This window comes from Mirounga leonina, unplaced genomic scaffold (genome assembly GCF_011800145.1).
Source record: "Mirounga leonina isolate KUSES-001 unplaced genomic scaffold, KU_Mleo_1.0 Mir_94, whole genome shotgun sequence".
In the NCBI taxonomy this organism is placed as follows: domain Eukaryota; kingdom Metazoa; phylum Chordata; class Mammalia; order Carnivora; family Phocidae; genus Mirounga; species Mirounga leonina.
In genome coordinates this window covers 58445372-58458677 of record NW_023270855.1, presented here as the reverse complement: position 1 = coordinate 58458677, position 13306 = coordinate 58445372, and the positions used below count along the sequence as shown (strand labels likewise).

The following is a 13306-nucleotide window of genomic DNA, read 5'->3' as shown; positions in this document are numbered from 1 at the left end:
GTCCTCTGCTACCCCAACCGGGAGCCTCAGTTTCCCCGTCTGTAAATCAGGGGCAGGGTTCGAGTGAGTGCCGGCTGTTGCCGTAGTTAATGACCACTCGCGGGTGTCCTGGCAGAGGAGTGGCGGGGTGGGGCGGGCGCCAGCCGCATGCCGCCTGGGGCTGCCCCACCGTGGCCGGCACCCCACACTGAGGGGGACATTCCGGAGGTTAGGCTTCGGTGGGGCCCTCGGGCTGCTGGCCACCACGGGGCAGACTCTGTCCCTGTGCCCTCGGCTGGGGGTCTGGCAGGGGCCCCCGGGGTCCCTTCCTCTTGACTGCTGGGCAGAGGGCGGGGGGCGGGGAGTAGCCCCCCTGCCTCCTGCAGCGTGTGCAGGCTGGCCCGCAGTGGCAGGACCGGACAGCACTCTGGCTGCACCCCTGTTCAGAGAGTCTGCACAGGGAGGGGCAGGGAGCTTGCTCCCCAGCCGGGCAGGTCTTTCGGAGCACCTCCCGCCTAGGAGAGTCCCTGCCGGCACCTTCCGGGACTGCTCAGGGCGCGAGTGCAGGCAGAGACAGATGGTCCCTTCCCGAGAAAACCCCACGTCGGGATTTAAGTTCCGGGGGGCCAGGCCCTGGCCACAGCCCCCGACCCCGGGGCACTGCAAGCCTGCAACCAGGTGGGAGTTACGGGACGATTTTGTGCGGTGACCCTTGTACGAAATGCCCCAAGCTGCGAGTAACAGTGGATTTGTAATGGCTTGGGGCTGAGGGAGAAGATTCTGGATTTTTGGCTTGCCCAGAGAGTGCCAGGGGCTTTAGGGCAGGCTTGCTCCCCAACTCTGAGAGGCTCCACATGGCCTGGGGCACCCAAGTCCATCCAGAGGCACCGAGGGCTCAGTCCCGACTTCCAGTGGTGACGCTCTGCAGTCTGATCTCAGCACCTCTGTGTCCCCCTCTGATGTGGGCTCCCACTCAGACAGTGGTGTGTGTGCTCAGGGCCGGGCCGTGGCTGAGGGGCTCCCATGGGGACGGGAGGCCGTCCAGATCTGCGTGTCATCGGCTGCATGGGCCGCCTGCTTCCTGCTGCCTCACCTCTTCCCAGCACTGTCCCTTTGCCACTTTCCAACCTGGGTGTACTCTTGATGCGGGACCCATGGGCATCCCTCTTTGGGCCTCAGTTTCCCCAGCTGTGACATGGGGCCGGTAGACGACCAGCCTTGTCTGGCCACCGAGGTGATTCCTCCCCTGCCCCCCCAGCTATGCCCTGCCCCTCCCACCTGGATGCTGCAGGCACCCTCGCCCACCTCCTGGGGGACGATACAGAGGCCCTGAGGTGGCCCTGGTTACACGGAAGGCCAGTCGGGAGAGAGGGGCAGCAGTTGGTCGTCAGGCGCTGGCCCGGCCCTTCGCCATCATCCAGAAAGCAGCGCCTTTAAGCTTCAGCTCCGTGTTAGGCGTTGTGACTCGTTTCTGGAGCTTTTTATTAATATCTCTCTTGGGCGGGGTGCTGTGTCTTTTCGGAGAGGGACACATGGCCGGCTGGGGTTGCGTGGCCGAGAGGACAGATGTCTCTGCCCTGCCCAGAATCACTTCCCCAATTTCCTGCGAGCCCAGCGGGCCCGCCACATCTGTGTGGAGGAGGCTGAGCCTGCGCTGACGGGAAATGAAAGGCAGCCTGGCCGCCTGGGCGGGTGCCCCAGGGGTCAGGTGCGCCAGGAGGGCAGCTCATGGGAAGGGCGTGAGGTCGCACGGACCTTGCTTAAGCCCCTCCTGTATGCGGCAGCCAGGGACCTCATTGGATTTCTGCTGTGCCCCCTGCCGGCCTGGGGCTCTGTGGGGCGCCCTGCATCCCCAGCTCCCAGTGCTGGCCTTGATATGCAGAAGGGGTTCAACAATGGCTGCAGAATGGATTGTCCTGGCCGACCCACACCGTGTGGGACAACGCAGCTCCCACTCAGCTTCCACCGTCCGCGCTGTGTCCTGGGAGTTTCTGGGACAGAATTTTTCCTCCGGAGCAGAACTCCCCGGGTGCCCAGCTAGGCCCTCCGAGGCCTGGCCACTGGCCTCCAGTTCCTGATCACGTCATCCCCGCCCCCTGTGTTGGGTAAACTGAGGCTCAGAGCGCAGACAGGGAGGGTTCCACACCAACCCGCCTCCTCCCGAGGCCCCCACTGAGCGCTGAGGTCACTGTGGAGAGAGGGTGAGCCCAGAGCTTTGCCATTTTGGGGCTGTGTGACCTTGGGCCTCCCGCCTCCCGCCTCATGCAGCTAGGAGAAAGCTTAGATAAGGCACTTAGCAGGTTGCTGGCGCCCCACGAAAAATGCCCGCCTCAGTTTCCCCAAGTGCACAGTGGGCTGGAGGGGGTGCCGCCCTGCCTGCCTGACCTCCGGCAGCTGTGGGTGTTTCTGTGAATGGGGGAGGCTGGGGCGGCCCCCAGGGACTCTGTTCCCGGCCCACCTGGGGCCCCAGCAACGGCTGGGCATGCTGAGTCATCTCGGCCGGGAGGGGCTTATGGGGGGGATGGGGCGGGGGCCACGGGGGGCAGGAGCTGCTGGGGGGCGGGCATCAGGGCTGAGCTGTGATGGAGGACGGGCCAAGGAGGCGAGAGCCTGAGTAAGCCTTCTCTCCTTGCTTCCTTCGTTAGCGGGCGCCTGTCGTATGCTATGCCCGGCCCCCACGGCCCCCATGGCCCCCGGCTCTGCCCTCGGGGGCTCTCCTCTGGGTGGGGGAGGACAGGAAAGAAACCACCCCAGAATGTGCCCCGTGAGGGTGCAGGGGGCCTTACTGGACGTGCTGCCCAGGCCCGGGGGTCAGGCCGGACTGCGGGAAGGGAACGCAGAGGTGAGGCAGGCGGGCTCCAGCTGCAGAGCCCAGCAGGTGCACGGGCCCTGGGGTGAGAGCTGATGGGCGCGTGGCGGAGGGGCCGGTGTGGCGGGAGCCCAGCCAGCGACAGGGAGAGAGGAGGTGAAGGGGCCAGGGGGCAGCCATTGAGACCTGGAAGGCAGGGAGTCCGGGTTGCCCCGAGAGCAGTAGGGAGCCATGGTCAGCTTTCGAGCAGGGACACGGTGGCATCTGGGTGTAGACATGCGAGGTCCCTGGCAGGCTGCAAGGAGGAAGTGGCATCTGGCTTGCTGTCCTGGCCGCTCTCGGGTGTTTTTGGGGGGGATGGGGATGAAAACAGCCCCACCGCCTTCTCCCTGTTTCACTCTGCTTTCAGAAGTTACAGTGAATCAGTTCTTATCCAAAACCCCAAGGGTATAAAGATAGGTCAGATGATACCTCCTGTCCTAGCAGCAGGATTCATAAAAATAGCCAAAAGGTGGAGGCAATCTAGCGTCCATGGGCAGGCGGACGGACAAACAGAACGTGTCCACCATGCAGGGGAGCGGCCGCGGCCGCGAACGGGAGCGAGGCGCCCACACGCGCGGCCCCGGGGACGGACCCCGAGCCCACGACGCTCAGGGAGGGAGCCAGACACAGAAGGCCACACGGGGTGTGGGTCCACGTGGGTGACACGCCCAGAACAGGCTCATCTGCGGACGGGAAGGGGGCTCGGGGGGCGGGGGCGGGGGAGAAGGTGGGGAGTGACCATTGATGGGGGTGGGGACGCTCAGGGAGGGACCCGGACACAGAAGGCCACGCGGGGTGTGAGTCCATGTGGGTGACACGCCCAGAACAGCCTCATCCGCGGACGGGAAGGGGGCTCGTGGGGGCCGGGGAAGAGGGAGGGTGACTGCCTTTGAGGACAGGGTTCAGAGTGATGGAATGTTCCGGAATCACACACCAGACTCTGCAGATGCGCTCGATGCCACTGAAACACTCACTTTAAAATGGTGAATTCTGTGTAACGTGGCTTTCACTCCGATAAATACTTCTTCTCGAGGTTCAGGGGAGAGTAGGCGAATTTGAACGCTCGGGGTCCCGGGCCCGCGGGCCTGCTGGTGGACGCCATCACCCACCGGCTCCTCCTCTCATCCCCGGTCCCTGCGCAGACCTGCTCTGAGCACGTCTGGTCCCGGGCGTTTGGAACCCGCTCATGGCTGTAGAGGACGCGTCTCTGGTTTCCCATGAGTCGCCTCGGGAAGCCTCCCCGTCCTTGGGCGTCTCTGTGCCTCCTCTTCCTGGGTGGCTTGGACCTCACCAGCCCCTTTCCTGATTTCTCCTAATTTGGGTTCCTCTCTCTGCCTTGTAAGGACAGCAGCCTCCTCGGGTGATGCCCTGCGGACTTTGGAGCTGCCTGGGTGGCAGGAGGGGGCCTGAGCAGACACCGTTAACGGGGCAAAGGTCGGCCCGGGGGCCCTGCCGGCGGGCGGTTGTTTTATGGCCTGGGCCCCTCGGCCTTGGGCTGGACGCCGCCCCCGGGCCCCTGGGACAGGCTGGGAACCGCTGTGACCTCTCGGGGCCCAGTCGTGCCTGGGGAGGGGGCCCTGGTGGTGCCCTCCCCACGTGAACACATCCCCAGGCCAGGCCCCTCCCCTTGCGGGTTAGGGGTGGCCGTGAAGGGCCTTCTCCCCCCATCTTCCACGTCGGCAGGCCGGGGAGAGGGTCCAGTGCCGTGGGTGAGCCGCCTGGCTCCCAAGGGGTCTGCTGTCTTCTCTGCAGGGTGGCTGAAGGACCCCCCCACCCCCCGGACACACACACAACTCGGCCGGGTCAGCAACATGACCCCACTGACCAATGAGGAGTTTCTTAGCAGCCCAGACAAAAATGCTGCTTAGCCACAAACGAGAATTTCCTGTTTGCCCATCCGTGCACTTGGAGGGTGGGGGGTGGTTATCTTGCCTTTGCCACTACCTGAGCCTTCCTTGCCTTATCTGCCTCCAGCTCACGTGGCTGCATGGGGGGCTGTCCCTCAGAAAGCCACGGGAAGGCCTGGGGGCTGGAGCCGAGGGGGTGAGACCGTAGGGCAGGGGCTCCCGCTCAGACTGCTGGGAAAACCCCTCTGGCTGCTGAGTGGGGTGACCAGGGGAGGCTTGGCCCTCCCCGCTCTGTGCCTCAGTTTCCTTTTCTGTGAAGTGGGTGGTGCAGGTTTGGGGAAGACTGACACTGGGTCAGCCCAGCCTTGGCGATGAGTGGCCCGACACCCTCTATTGCCCTCAGCCGCAGACGGGCCGGGCCGAGAGACAGGCCGAGGGGCCTGGGGGGGCGCTGGGCGGGTCCCTGAGACACCAGCGGGCTCTGGGGACCAGGGAGGGAGGGAGGGAGGGGCTGCCCCACTTCTCAGGTGGAAAACTGGAGGCCTCCAACCCAGGCTCGCCCATCCGCATCCCCCATCCTCGAGGTTCTGCACCCATTTCACAGGTGAACAGACAGACCTGGCCGGGCCGGGTGGACGCAGGGTGGACCCAGGGTCCCAGGGCAGGAAGTGTCGGGTGGAGCTGGCCTCCAGCCCCTTCCCCTCCCCCACCTGCACCCCAGCGCAGGACGTCACTCCCCCAAAGCATGAGCCTTGTGGGGCACGTGATGGGTTTGGGAACGGATAAGCGGCCCATCCCCGTGGTGCGCTGAGCAGTCAAGTCGTCTGTTAAGCAGCTGCTGTGTGCCCGGTTCTAGATGTGGGGCCGTGGAGGGGCCGGGGAGCAAGAGCGTCCGTAAGCGAGAAAATCGCCCACCACCAGTAAACGTGTCCCCCGAGAGAGCAGAGCGCCTGTCGCGGGGATGGGGCGGCAGCTGTGAATCCGACGGGCAGGGGCGCGGCTGGGGACGGTGGTTGAGGAGAGACCAGGCCAGAGGGACCGCCAGGTCTCCCGGAGGTGGGCCCGCCTCTGCGCACCGCAGCTTCCAGAAGCAGTAAGATGTCTGCAGGGAGGGTCTGCAGACCCTCGGGGGTGCTTGGTGTCATTACTTCAGGCAGGAATCCCGTGATCCGGGCGCCCCGGGGAAATCAGGCTGCAGGCTCGGGGAGCAGGGCTGCCCAGGGAGGGGCTTCCGGAGGGTTCCCCCCTCTCCAGCCCTGGGTTGCGGCTGTGGCAGGCCACCCCTCTCTGCGCCTACTGGCCCACCGTGAGCGGGGCGAGGTTTCAGCCTGAGAACCCAGGCAGGACAGAGGCCCGGACGCGGCACAGGGTGACCTGGAGCCCTGTGAGGACAGACAGTGGGCCCACCGGCCCACAGTGGGGGTCTGGCCGCCATCCCCCGTGCCCCCATCCCTCCGGTCTGGCCAGGGTGGGGCGCATCCTGCAGGGGAGCGGAACTTGGGGCCGGAGCCCCATAAAGCTGGGGTGGCCTTTACTGCCCCTTTGTTGCCGGGCTGCAGACTTAAAGCTGCATTAAAGCTGCCTCCTTCCCCGGCAGCCGGGGGCCCGGCACATCCCCCTTTATGGCCCCAGACAATACCCTGGCTCCACGGGGGTCTGACCAGGCCCTGCCACAGGCCTGTCCACCCACCATTTGGCCTGGGGGTTAACGGCCCCCCACCAAGCCAGCTGCGCCTGGGGCCAGGTCTCCGTCCTGACCCTCAGTTTCCCCACCTGAAACATGGGTGTCACAGTGGCTCTGGGAGCTCAGGGTGAAGCTGTTGTGTTGATGGGAAAGCTGAGGCACGGGGGGGCGCGGGGGGCACTGAGGTCTCTTTGGGGGCTGGGTCCAGGGAAGGTTCCAGCAGGGTGGACCCCCCCAGACCCTGGGCCAGGATCTCACGGGAGATGTAGCTCCTGTAGGGAGGGGCCTGTCCTTGCTGAGCCCCACGGGAGTGGCCATAACAAGGACCACGGACTGGGGGTGGGGCTGAAAGCAGCAGGAATCTGTCCTTCCTCATTCTGGAGCCAGAGGTCCGAGATCCGGGGGGCTCCGGGGGGTCCTTCCTGCCTCTTCCAGCATCTGGTGTGGCCACATCACTCCACCTCTGCCTGGTCCCCGCGTGGCCTTCCGTGGCCGTGTCTCTCCTCCCATAAGGACACTCGTGGTCAGATGAGGGCCACCCTACCCCGGGTACGACCTCATCTTAGCAGATGACGTCTGCAAAGACCCCACTAGACAAGGTCGTGGTCCGAGGCTTGGGCAGAGGCGAATTTTAGGGCACCTGCCGTCTGGGATCCCACTGAAGCTAAGCAGGTCGGGGCTCGTCGAACGACCATTTATTTAGCAGCTGCTGTGTGGTGACCCCATCTAGACTCTAGTGACAAACCAGACGAAGTCCCCGCGGATGGGCTGACGGGAGACCGACCCACGTGTAGTCCCCTGTGGCGGGGTGTGTGGGCAGGGGACGGGTGCATGCCCACGGGAAGGTGTACCTGCAGGCCACATGCCCTCAGGCAGGGGGAAGTGCGGGGCCTCCCTGACCACCATAAATCAGCCCAGGAATGCGGCTGGCCAGCCTGGCTGGGGCAGGGCAGAGACAAAGACCCAGCCTGGACCACCCCGGCCTGTGCCGGAGGCCCCACCGTGTCTCCGTTCCAGGGTGGGGAAACGCAAGCCCAGAGAGCAGCAGGATGGCTGAGGGGTAGCCAGCCCCAGGGACTCTGCCTCCCCAGGCCCCGGGGTTGTGTTAGGCCCAGGAGCTGGGTGTTGGCGGGTTCTTGGGCCCTAACGATGGACTGTCCCAGCGGCTGATGAGTGGTTTCGAGGCCCCCCTGCAGTCCTGACCCCTCTGGGTCCATTCCCCAGGGCTTAATTTTTTTTTTTTTTAAGATTTATTTATTTATTTGAGAGAGCGAGAATGAGAGAGAGTACATGAGAGGGGGGAGGGTTAGAGGGAGAAGCAGGCTCCTCGCCGAGCAGGGAGCCCGATGTGGGACTCGATCCCGGGACTCCAGGATCATGACCTGAGCCGAAGGCAGTCGCTTTACCCACCGGGCCCCCCAGGCGCCCCCCCCCCCCAGGGCTTAATTTGAAGGTTGCTGTTTGCTCCTGGCCGCCCCCCCAAACTCCACTCCCCAGTTAGCTCTGCCACCTTCCCCCTGCCTGCCCGCTCCTGGCAGTGAGGATCAGCGCGTCCGGGGGCCCCCTAACCGCCAGTGCAGGGACGGGTGAACCCAGCAGCCAGTGCCCAGGACAGAGTCCCGGGCCTGACGTTCCCAGGCTCTGAATTCATGCCTGCCTCTGGGCCTCAGTTTCCTCATCTACAAAATGGAGCCGCCTCTCGGGAGCAGAGGCAAGTGTGTGACTCGGGACAGCACCAGGATGCATCCGCTGTAGGGCGATTATCTGCCCGGGCGCCATCTGTCTCGGCCGGACTGTGTCCCCCAAGCAATGTGTCCAAGACCCGAGAACGAGGCCTCGCCCGAGTCAGGGTCTCTGCAGCTGTGGTTACTTAGGGAGCCCTCGGACCAGGCGGCCCTGGTCCAGCAGGCAGCATCCTACCGACACACGGAGGGACTGTGAGAAGCAGAGGCAGACGCTAGAGGGGCGCCTGGGGCCCCAGAGCGGGGGGAGCAGCAGGGACCATGGTCTGGAGCTGCCTGGGGGGCTCAGCCCTGACGCACCTGGACCTGGGCTCTGCCCTAAACCTCTGTTCTGAGCTGCCCGGTGTGCGGCTTGGTGGAGACTCACGCGGGGATCGGCGTCCTCATCTGAAAGCGGGGGTGGGCTCCTTAGGCTCCATGGGGACGCGGTGCCGGGCCCAGCTCTGACGCTAACTGACCCGTCCCCTCCCTGACCCCACAGCTCTACGAACTGGACGGGGACCCCAAGAGGAAGGAGTTCCTGGACGACTTGTTCAGCTTCATGCAGAAGCGAGGTGAGGCCACTCACCGAGGGTCCCAGGGAGTGGGGGGTCCCGGGGAGCGGGCAGGCGGGGGGGCCTGCTTGGCAGTCAGGTCTGATGGGGGAGGTACAGCTGGGAGCATCTAAGGGGTGGGTCCTTGGGTAGGAGGTCTCAGGCCCCCAGCCCAGAATTGCCGGCCCAGACCCGTGGTGTGCTGGAGTTCCCGCCCCTAAGGCCCCCGCCGGCCCCAGGGTCCCCTGCAGCAGAGCTGGCCTGCAGGGAGCTGGGCTGGATTCCCCGGAGGGCAGCGGGCGCTGGGACAGGAGAAGCTCCTCGAGTCGGCCTTCCGGCCCCGTGGCCCCTGGTGCAAGGTCCAGTCCCGGCCCCTCCCCTGCGCCCACTGGGGCCTCAGCGCCCCTCTCTGTAACATGGGCCATAAGCAGCTCCCGCTGTGTGGCGGCACCCCAAACGTGCTGAGTGCTGGGCTGCATTTCTCAAGCACCCCCCGGGTCTGGGGTGAGACAGACGCCATAAATGGCCCAGCCTGGGCACAGGGCGCAGGGACTGGTCTGGGCGGGGTGTCCTGGTGGGGAAACCGAGACCCAGACACTGGAGGGTATCTGGGGCGTTCAGGGTAAGCCAAGCCCAGAGAGGACCTGGGGCAGCAGGAAGGGCCCCAAGGCCCTACCCGTGGCCTCAGCCTCGGCTCAGGGCTGCCGCGGGGCAGAGAGATCCGGCCGGCCGGCCAGACGGGGGTTCTAGAGGTGCCCACTGCAAGGTGGGGCTGGTCCCTCCAACCAGAGACAGCCCCCCTGGTGGGAGTTATTATAACTTGCTGTTCAGGGAAGGAAACTGAGGCCCGGGGAGGGGATGTGTCCTCTGAGCCCTGGAGGCAGGAAGGGGCGGGGCCCAGCCGGAGTGGTGCAGGGTCCACTTGGGCCCACTGCAGGGGCTGGCCACCGGCTGCTTTGTCCAGGGCCCTCTGCATGCCCCTCCCTCCCCAACAGCCTCTGTAAACACAGGCCCCACAGCCCGGAAGGGAAGGAGATGAAAGGGGAGGGGCCGCGGCCTTCCCATTAACCCCTCTTGTGCCGAGCCCTGGCAGAGGAATCCAGACCCGTCCTGGGGTGGGGGCCCCCTCCTTATCATTGGGAGCAGTCCCAGCCAGGGCCGGCTGCCCACCGTGTGGTCAGAGAGATCCTCCCCCACTGTCTTTATCGACCCATCCACACCTGCCAGAGCCCCCCACCCACCCCCCACCCCACCACCCTGCTGGGGGGCACGGAGCCCCCCATCCTGCCCAAGACTGGGCCTGGTGTCCTGGAGGTTCAGAAAGTAGGGTGAGGTGGGGGGGCACCAGACACAGCAGTGCAGCCCGTGGCCACTCAGGCTCTGAGGGTCTGAGTCCAGCCCTGCCTCTCTCGCCAAGCCGGGCTCCCCTGGAGGCCAGGGGCCAACAAACTCCTGTGCATCCCTCAGAACCCAGCCCCAAGTTCCCCTCCCCCTTGCTGCCTTCTTGGACGCTCGCCCTCTGTAACGGGCGGCCTCTGGGGCTGAGGGTCTGTGGGAGGCCCCCCACCCCCAACCCCAGACACCGTGTCCTGCATCCCACAAGCCCTTCTTCACCCCAGACGGAAAGTTCTTTTTTTCCGCACGTCACAAAGTAAAGGCCTCTCAGAATTCTCTGGGGGCTGGGAACGCGGGAGGGTCCTGCCTGCACCCCGCCCTCCTGCTGTTTCCTTGAAGGCCTCCCCACCCTTCCTTATCGCCCCTGCGGCCCCCACGGCCCCCGTCCTCCACCGGTGCCTCTCTGCTCTCCGCCCTGCTCCTTCTGTAAACATCCGATCAGGCCCCGCTGCAGGGCGCGGGCGCGGGGTCCCCAGAGGATCTTCTGTGTGATTCTTTCTGTTCTCGCCCAGTGCAGAATCTATGCCAATGTCCTGGGTGGGCCGGGGGCTGGGGGAGCCCCTGACACTAGGGGTTGCTTTGCCCCCTCTGCCTCTTGGGCTGAGAAATGGAATAGGGGAGGGGTGGGGGGTCTGAGGTCCAGCTCCCTCTGCCCTCTCCGGGTGGCCCTCTGTTGGTGGGGGTTTTGAAGCCTGGAGGAACGGGCAGACGTGGCCAGGGGTGGCAGGAGGTGGTTCTAGAAGCTCCAGCTCGGGGGGACCAGGAGTCAGGGCCCCGGGGGTGCGGGCCAGCTGGGCCGGGCCTTCTCCGGGAGCCGCAGCCTGGGGCCTCCGTTTGCCCATCTCTGGGGGGGCAGCGGCTGTGCCCGGTTTCTTGAGCACCTGCCATGTGCCAGGCTGATCCGAGCTGGGGACCCCGGGTGACAGGACAGCGGCTGGGGGCCACAGACAGTGTCCCAGGGTTGCACCAGCAGGGGGAGGTCTGACGGGGGCTTTCGCACCCCCAGCCAGGAAGGCGCCACGCAGGCCGAGCTGACGGCCCCAGCACGAGGGGGACAGGGACAGTGGCAGCAGCTTGAGGTCCCCCCCGGGCCGGCCCACCGCCACGCGCTCTAAGCTGCGGTGGCTGAAGGGAGCCCTGCCTCCTCCCGACTGCAAAGCCCCCCGGACGCGGAAGCGGGAAGCGGGAGGGTGCGGGCCTCTGGGAACCGGGCAGTTGTTTCGGCAGCTGCGGTTGGTGACGCGGGGAGTAGAGCTAACAGAGGCCGTGGTTCTCATGCAAGTGCCCAGCTTGGCCCCGCGGCCTCGCCCCATCTCTGTACCCCAGGTGAGATCAGCCATGAGCCCAGATCACTGATGGAGAAACAGGCCTCCTCCTGCTCTCTCAAGGGGCGCCCCTCCCCCGCCGCAGTCCTACCCCCCAGGAGACACAGGGCCGCGTCAGGAACGTCTGCTGTAGTCACGACGGGGGTGGGGGGGCCACCAGCGGGTGGGGCCAGGATGCGGCTCCGCACCCGCAGCGCCCAGGACGCCCCCCAGAGAACACCCTGCCCCGGTGTCCCCGTGTCAGGAGAGACCCCTCTCTGGACGGGCACGTCAGCCACAGACTCGGGGTCTGCTGCGCGTGGGGCTCTGGTCCCCCGTGGCAACAGCCCCAGCTCACCCTCCCCTGCAGGGACGCCCGTGAACCGCATCCCCATCATGGCCAAGCAGGTGCTTGACCTGTTCATGCTGTACGTGCTGGTGACCGAAAAGGGCGGCCTGGTGGAGGTCATCAACAAGAAGCTATGGCGGGAGATCACCAAGGGCCTCAACCTGCCCACGTCCATCACCAGCGCTGCCTTCACCCTGCGGACCCAGTGAGTGCCCGCCGTGGCCCGGGGCAGGGGAGGCGTTCGGGCCGGAGGAACAGGGCGGCCATGGAGGAGCCCGGGGTGCGGTGGCCACGGGCCACAGAGGGGCCGGGCCACGTGAGCGTCCCCGTGACGTCAGGGGGGGTGTGAGGGCTACTTCGGCTCTGGGGTTACCCGCTTGAGTATGGGGATCGGCGAGAGGAGCCCTGGGGGCGGGGGACGTGTCCTGGGGCCGGCGCCGAGCCGGGGAGCAGCCGGAGTGCAGGCCGCAGGCCTGAGACCGCGGAACGAAGCCGGGCGGTGGCGTGCCGTGGTGGGGGGAGCGGGAGGTGTCCCGGTGCCATCCTAACCCCGTGCCCCTGCGCGCAGATACATGAAATACCTGTATCCCTACGAGTGTGAGAAGCGCGGCCTCAGCAACCCCAACGAGCTCCAGGCCGCCATCGACAGCAACCGGCGGGAGGGCCGGCGCCAGAGCTTCGGGGGCTCTCTCTTCGCCTACTCGCCCGGCGGGGCGCATGGCATGCTGTCCTCGCCCAAGCTGCCCGTGCCCTCCCTGGGCCTTGCCACCAGCACCAACGGCAGCTCCATCAGCCCCGCTCCCAAGATCAAGAAAGGTGAGGGCCGCCCGCGCCTGGGGCCTGGCCTCAGGTCCGCGCGGGCCGGGCTCTCTGACCCCGGAGGGGACACGGGGACGCCTTTCCCCCTCCAAGGAGCAGGACGCCGAACCCGGCGTTGGCACGGCAGAGGGGCCTCGTCCGCTGGTGCTGTGTCCGCGGCAGACGCCACTAGCTGATGGCCGCTTCGCAGCCCCGTCACCGACGGGCGGTCCCACGCCAACGCCAGCATTAGAGAACGAGCTCGGTCTTCCCAGCCCGTGCCCGCGGCAGACGTGACTAGCCGCCGCTGTCCTCCCGGCCCGCACGGTGCCCATGTTGCCGACTGAGCCCCATAGTCTTTCCTGATCCGCGGCTAAGGGCTTCCGGTATCGCTGGCCCAGAGGTCGGCCTGTGGGGGACAGCGTTCACTGCCCCTTAGGCTCTCCAGTCTCTCGCCCCTGGCAGACATCGTTAGCCCATTGCTGTTTTCTTTCCCCGTGAGGGTTCGAGCCTTCTGCTCATGCCGTCTGGCAGGTGCCGCAACCCTGTGGCTTCTCAGGCCGACCCTTCACCCATCGGTGGCTCGGTGCCTCCTGCTGGGGACTGTGGGGAAAGTTACCCATGTCTGTAGGTTCGTAGGAGGGGGGGCCTGCAGTGCGTCCGTGCCCGGCGGGCAGTGGGCCGAGTTTTCGGGGGCCCACCGGGGAGCCCCCTGCCCGTGGCTGGGGTCACCAGTCGGTGACAGCCTTCTGTCCCGCTGAGCCTCTGAGCCCTTCCCAACAGCACACGTGGGCGCGTGGCCTCAGGCTGAGTCACCTGAGTGT

General features: G+C 66.2%; 1 protein-coding gene across 4 annotated transcripts in view; it reads left to right on the top strand.

Annotated features, from left to right (window-relative positions):
* The window catches only part of ARID3A (AT-rich interaction domain 3A), a 33196-nt gene that overhangs the window by 13263 nt on the left and 6627 nt on the right, over positions 1 to 13306 (top strand). For all 4 annotated transcript variants that reach the window (XM_034996969.1, XM_034996967.1, XM_034996966.1 and 1 more), the window contains exons 5-7: positions 8585 to 8657; positions 11706 to 11889; positions 12253 to 12500. In XM_034996969.1, the coding sequence (XP_034852860.1) occupies positions 8585 to 8657; positions 11706 to 11889; positions 12253 to 12500 (505 nt within the window). The remainder of the gene's footprint in view (positions 1 to 8584; positions 8658 to 11705; positions 11890 to 12252; positions 12501 to 13306) is intronic.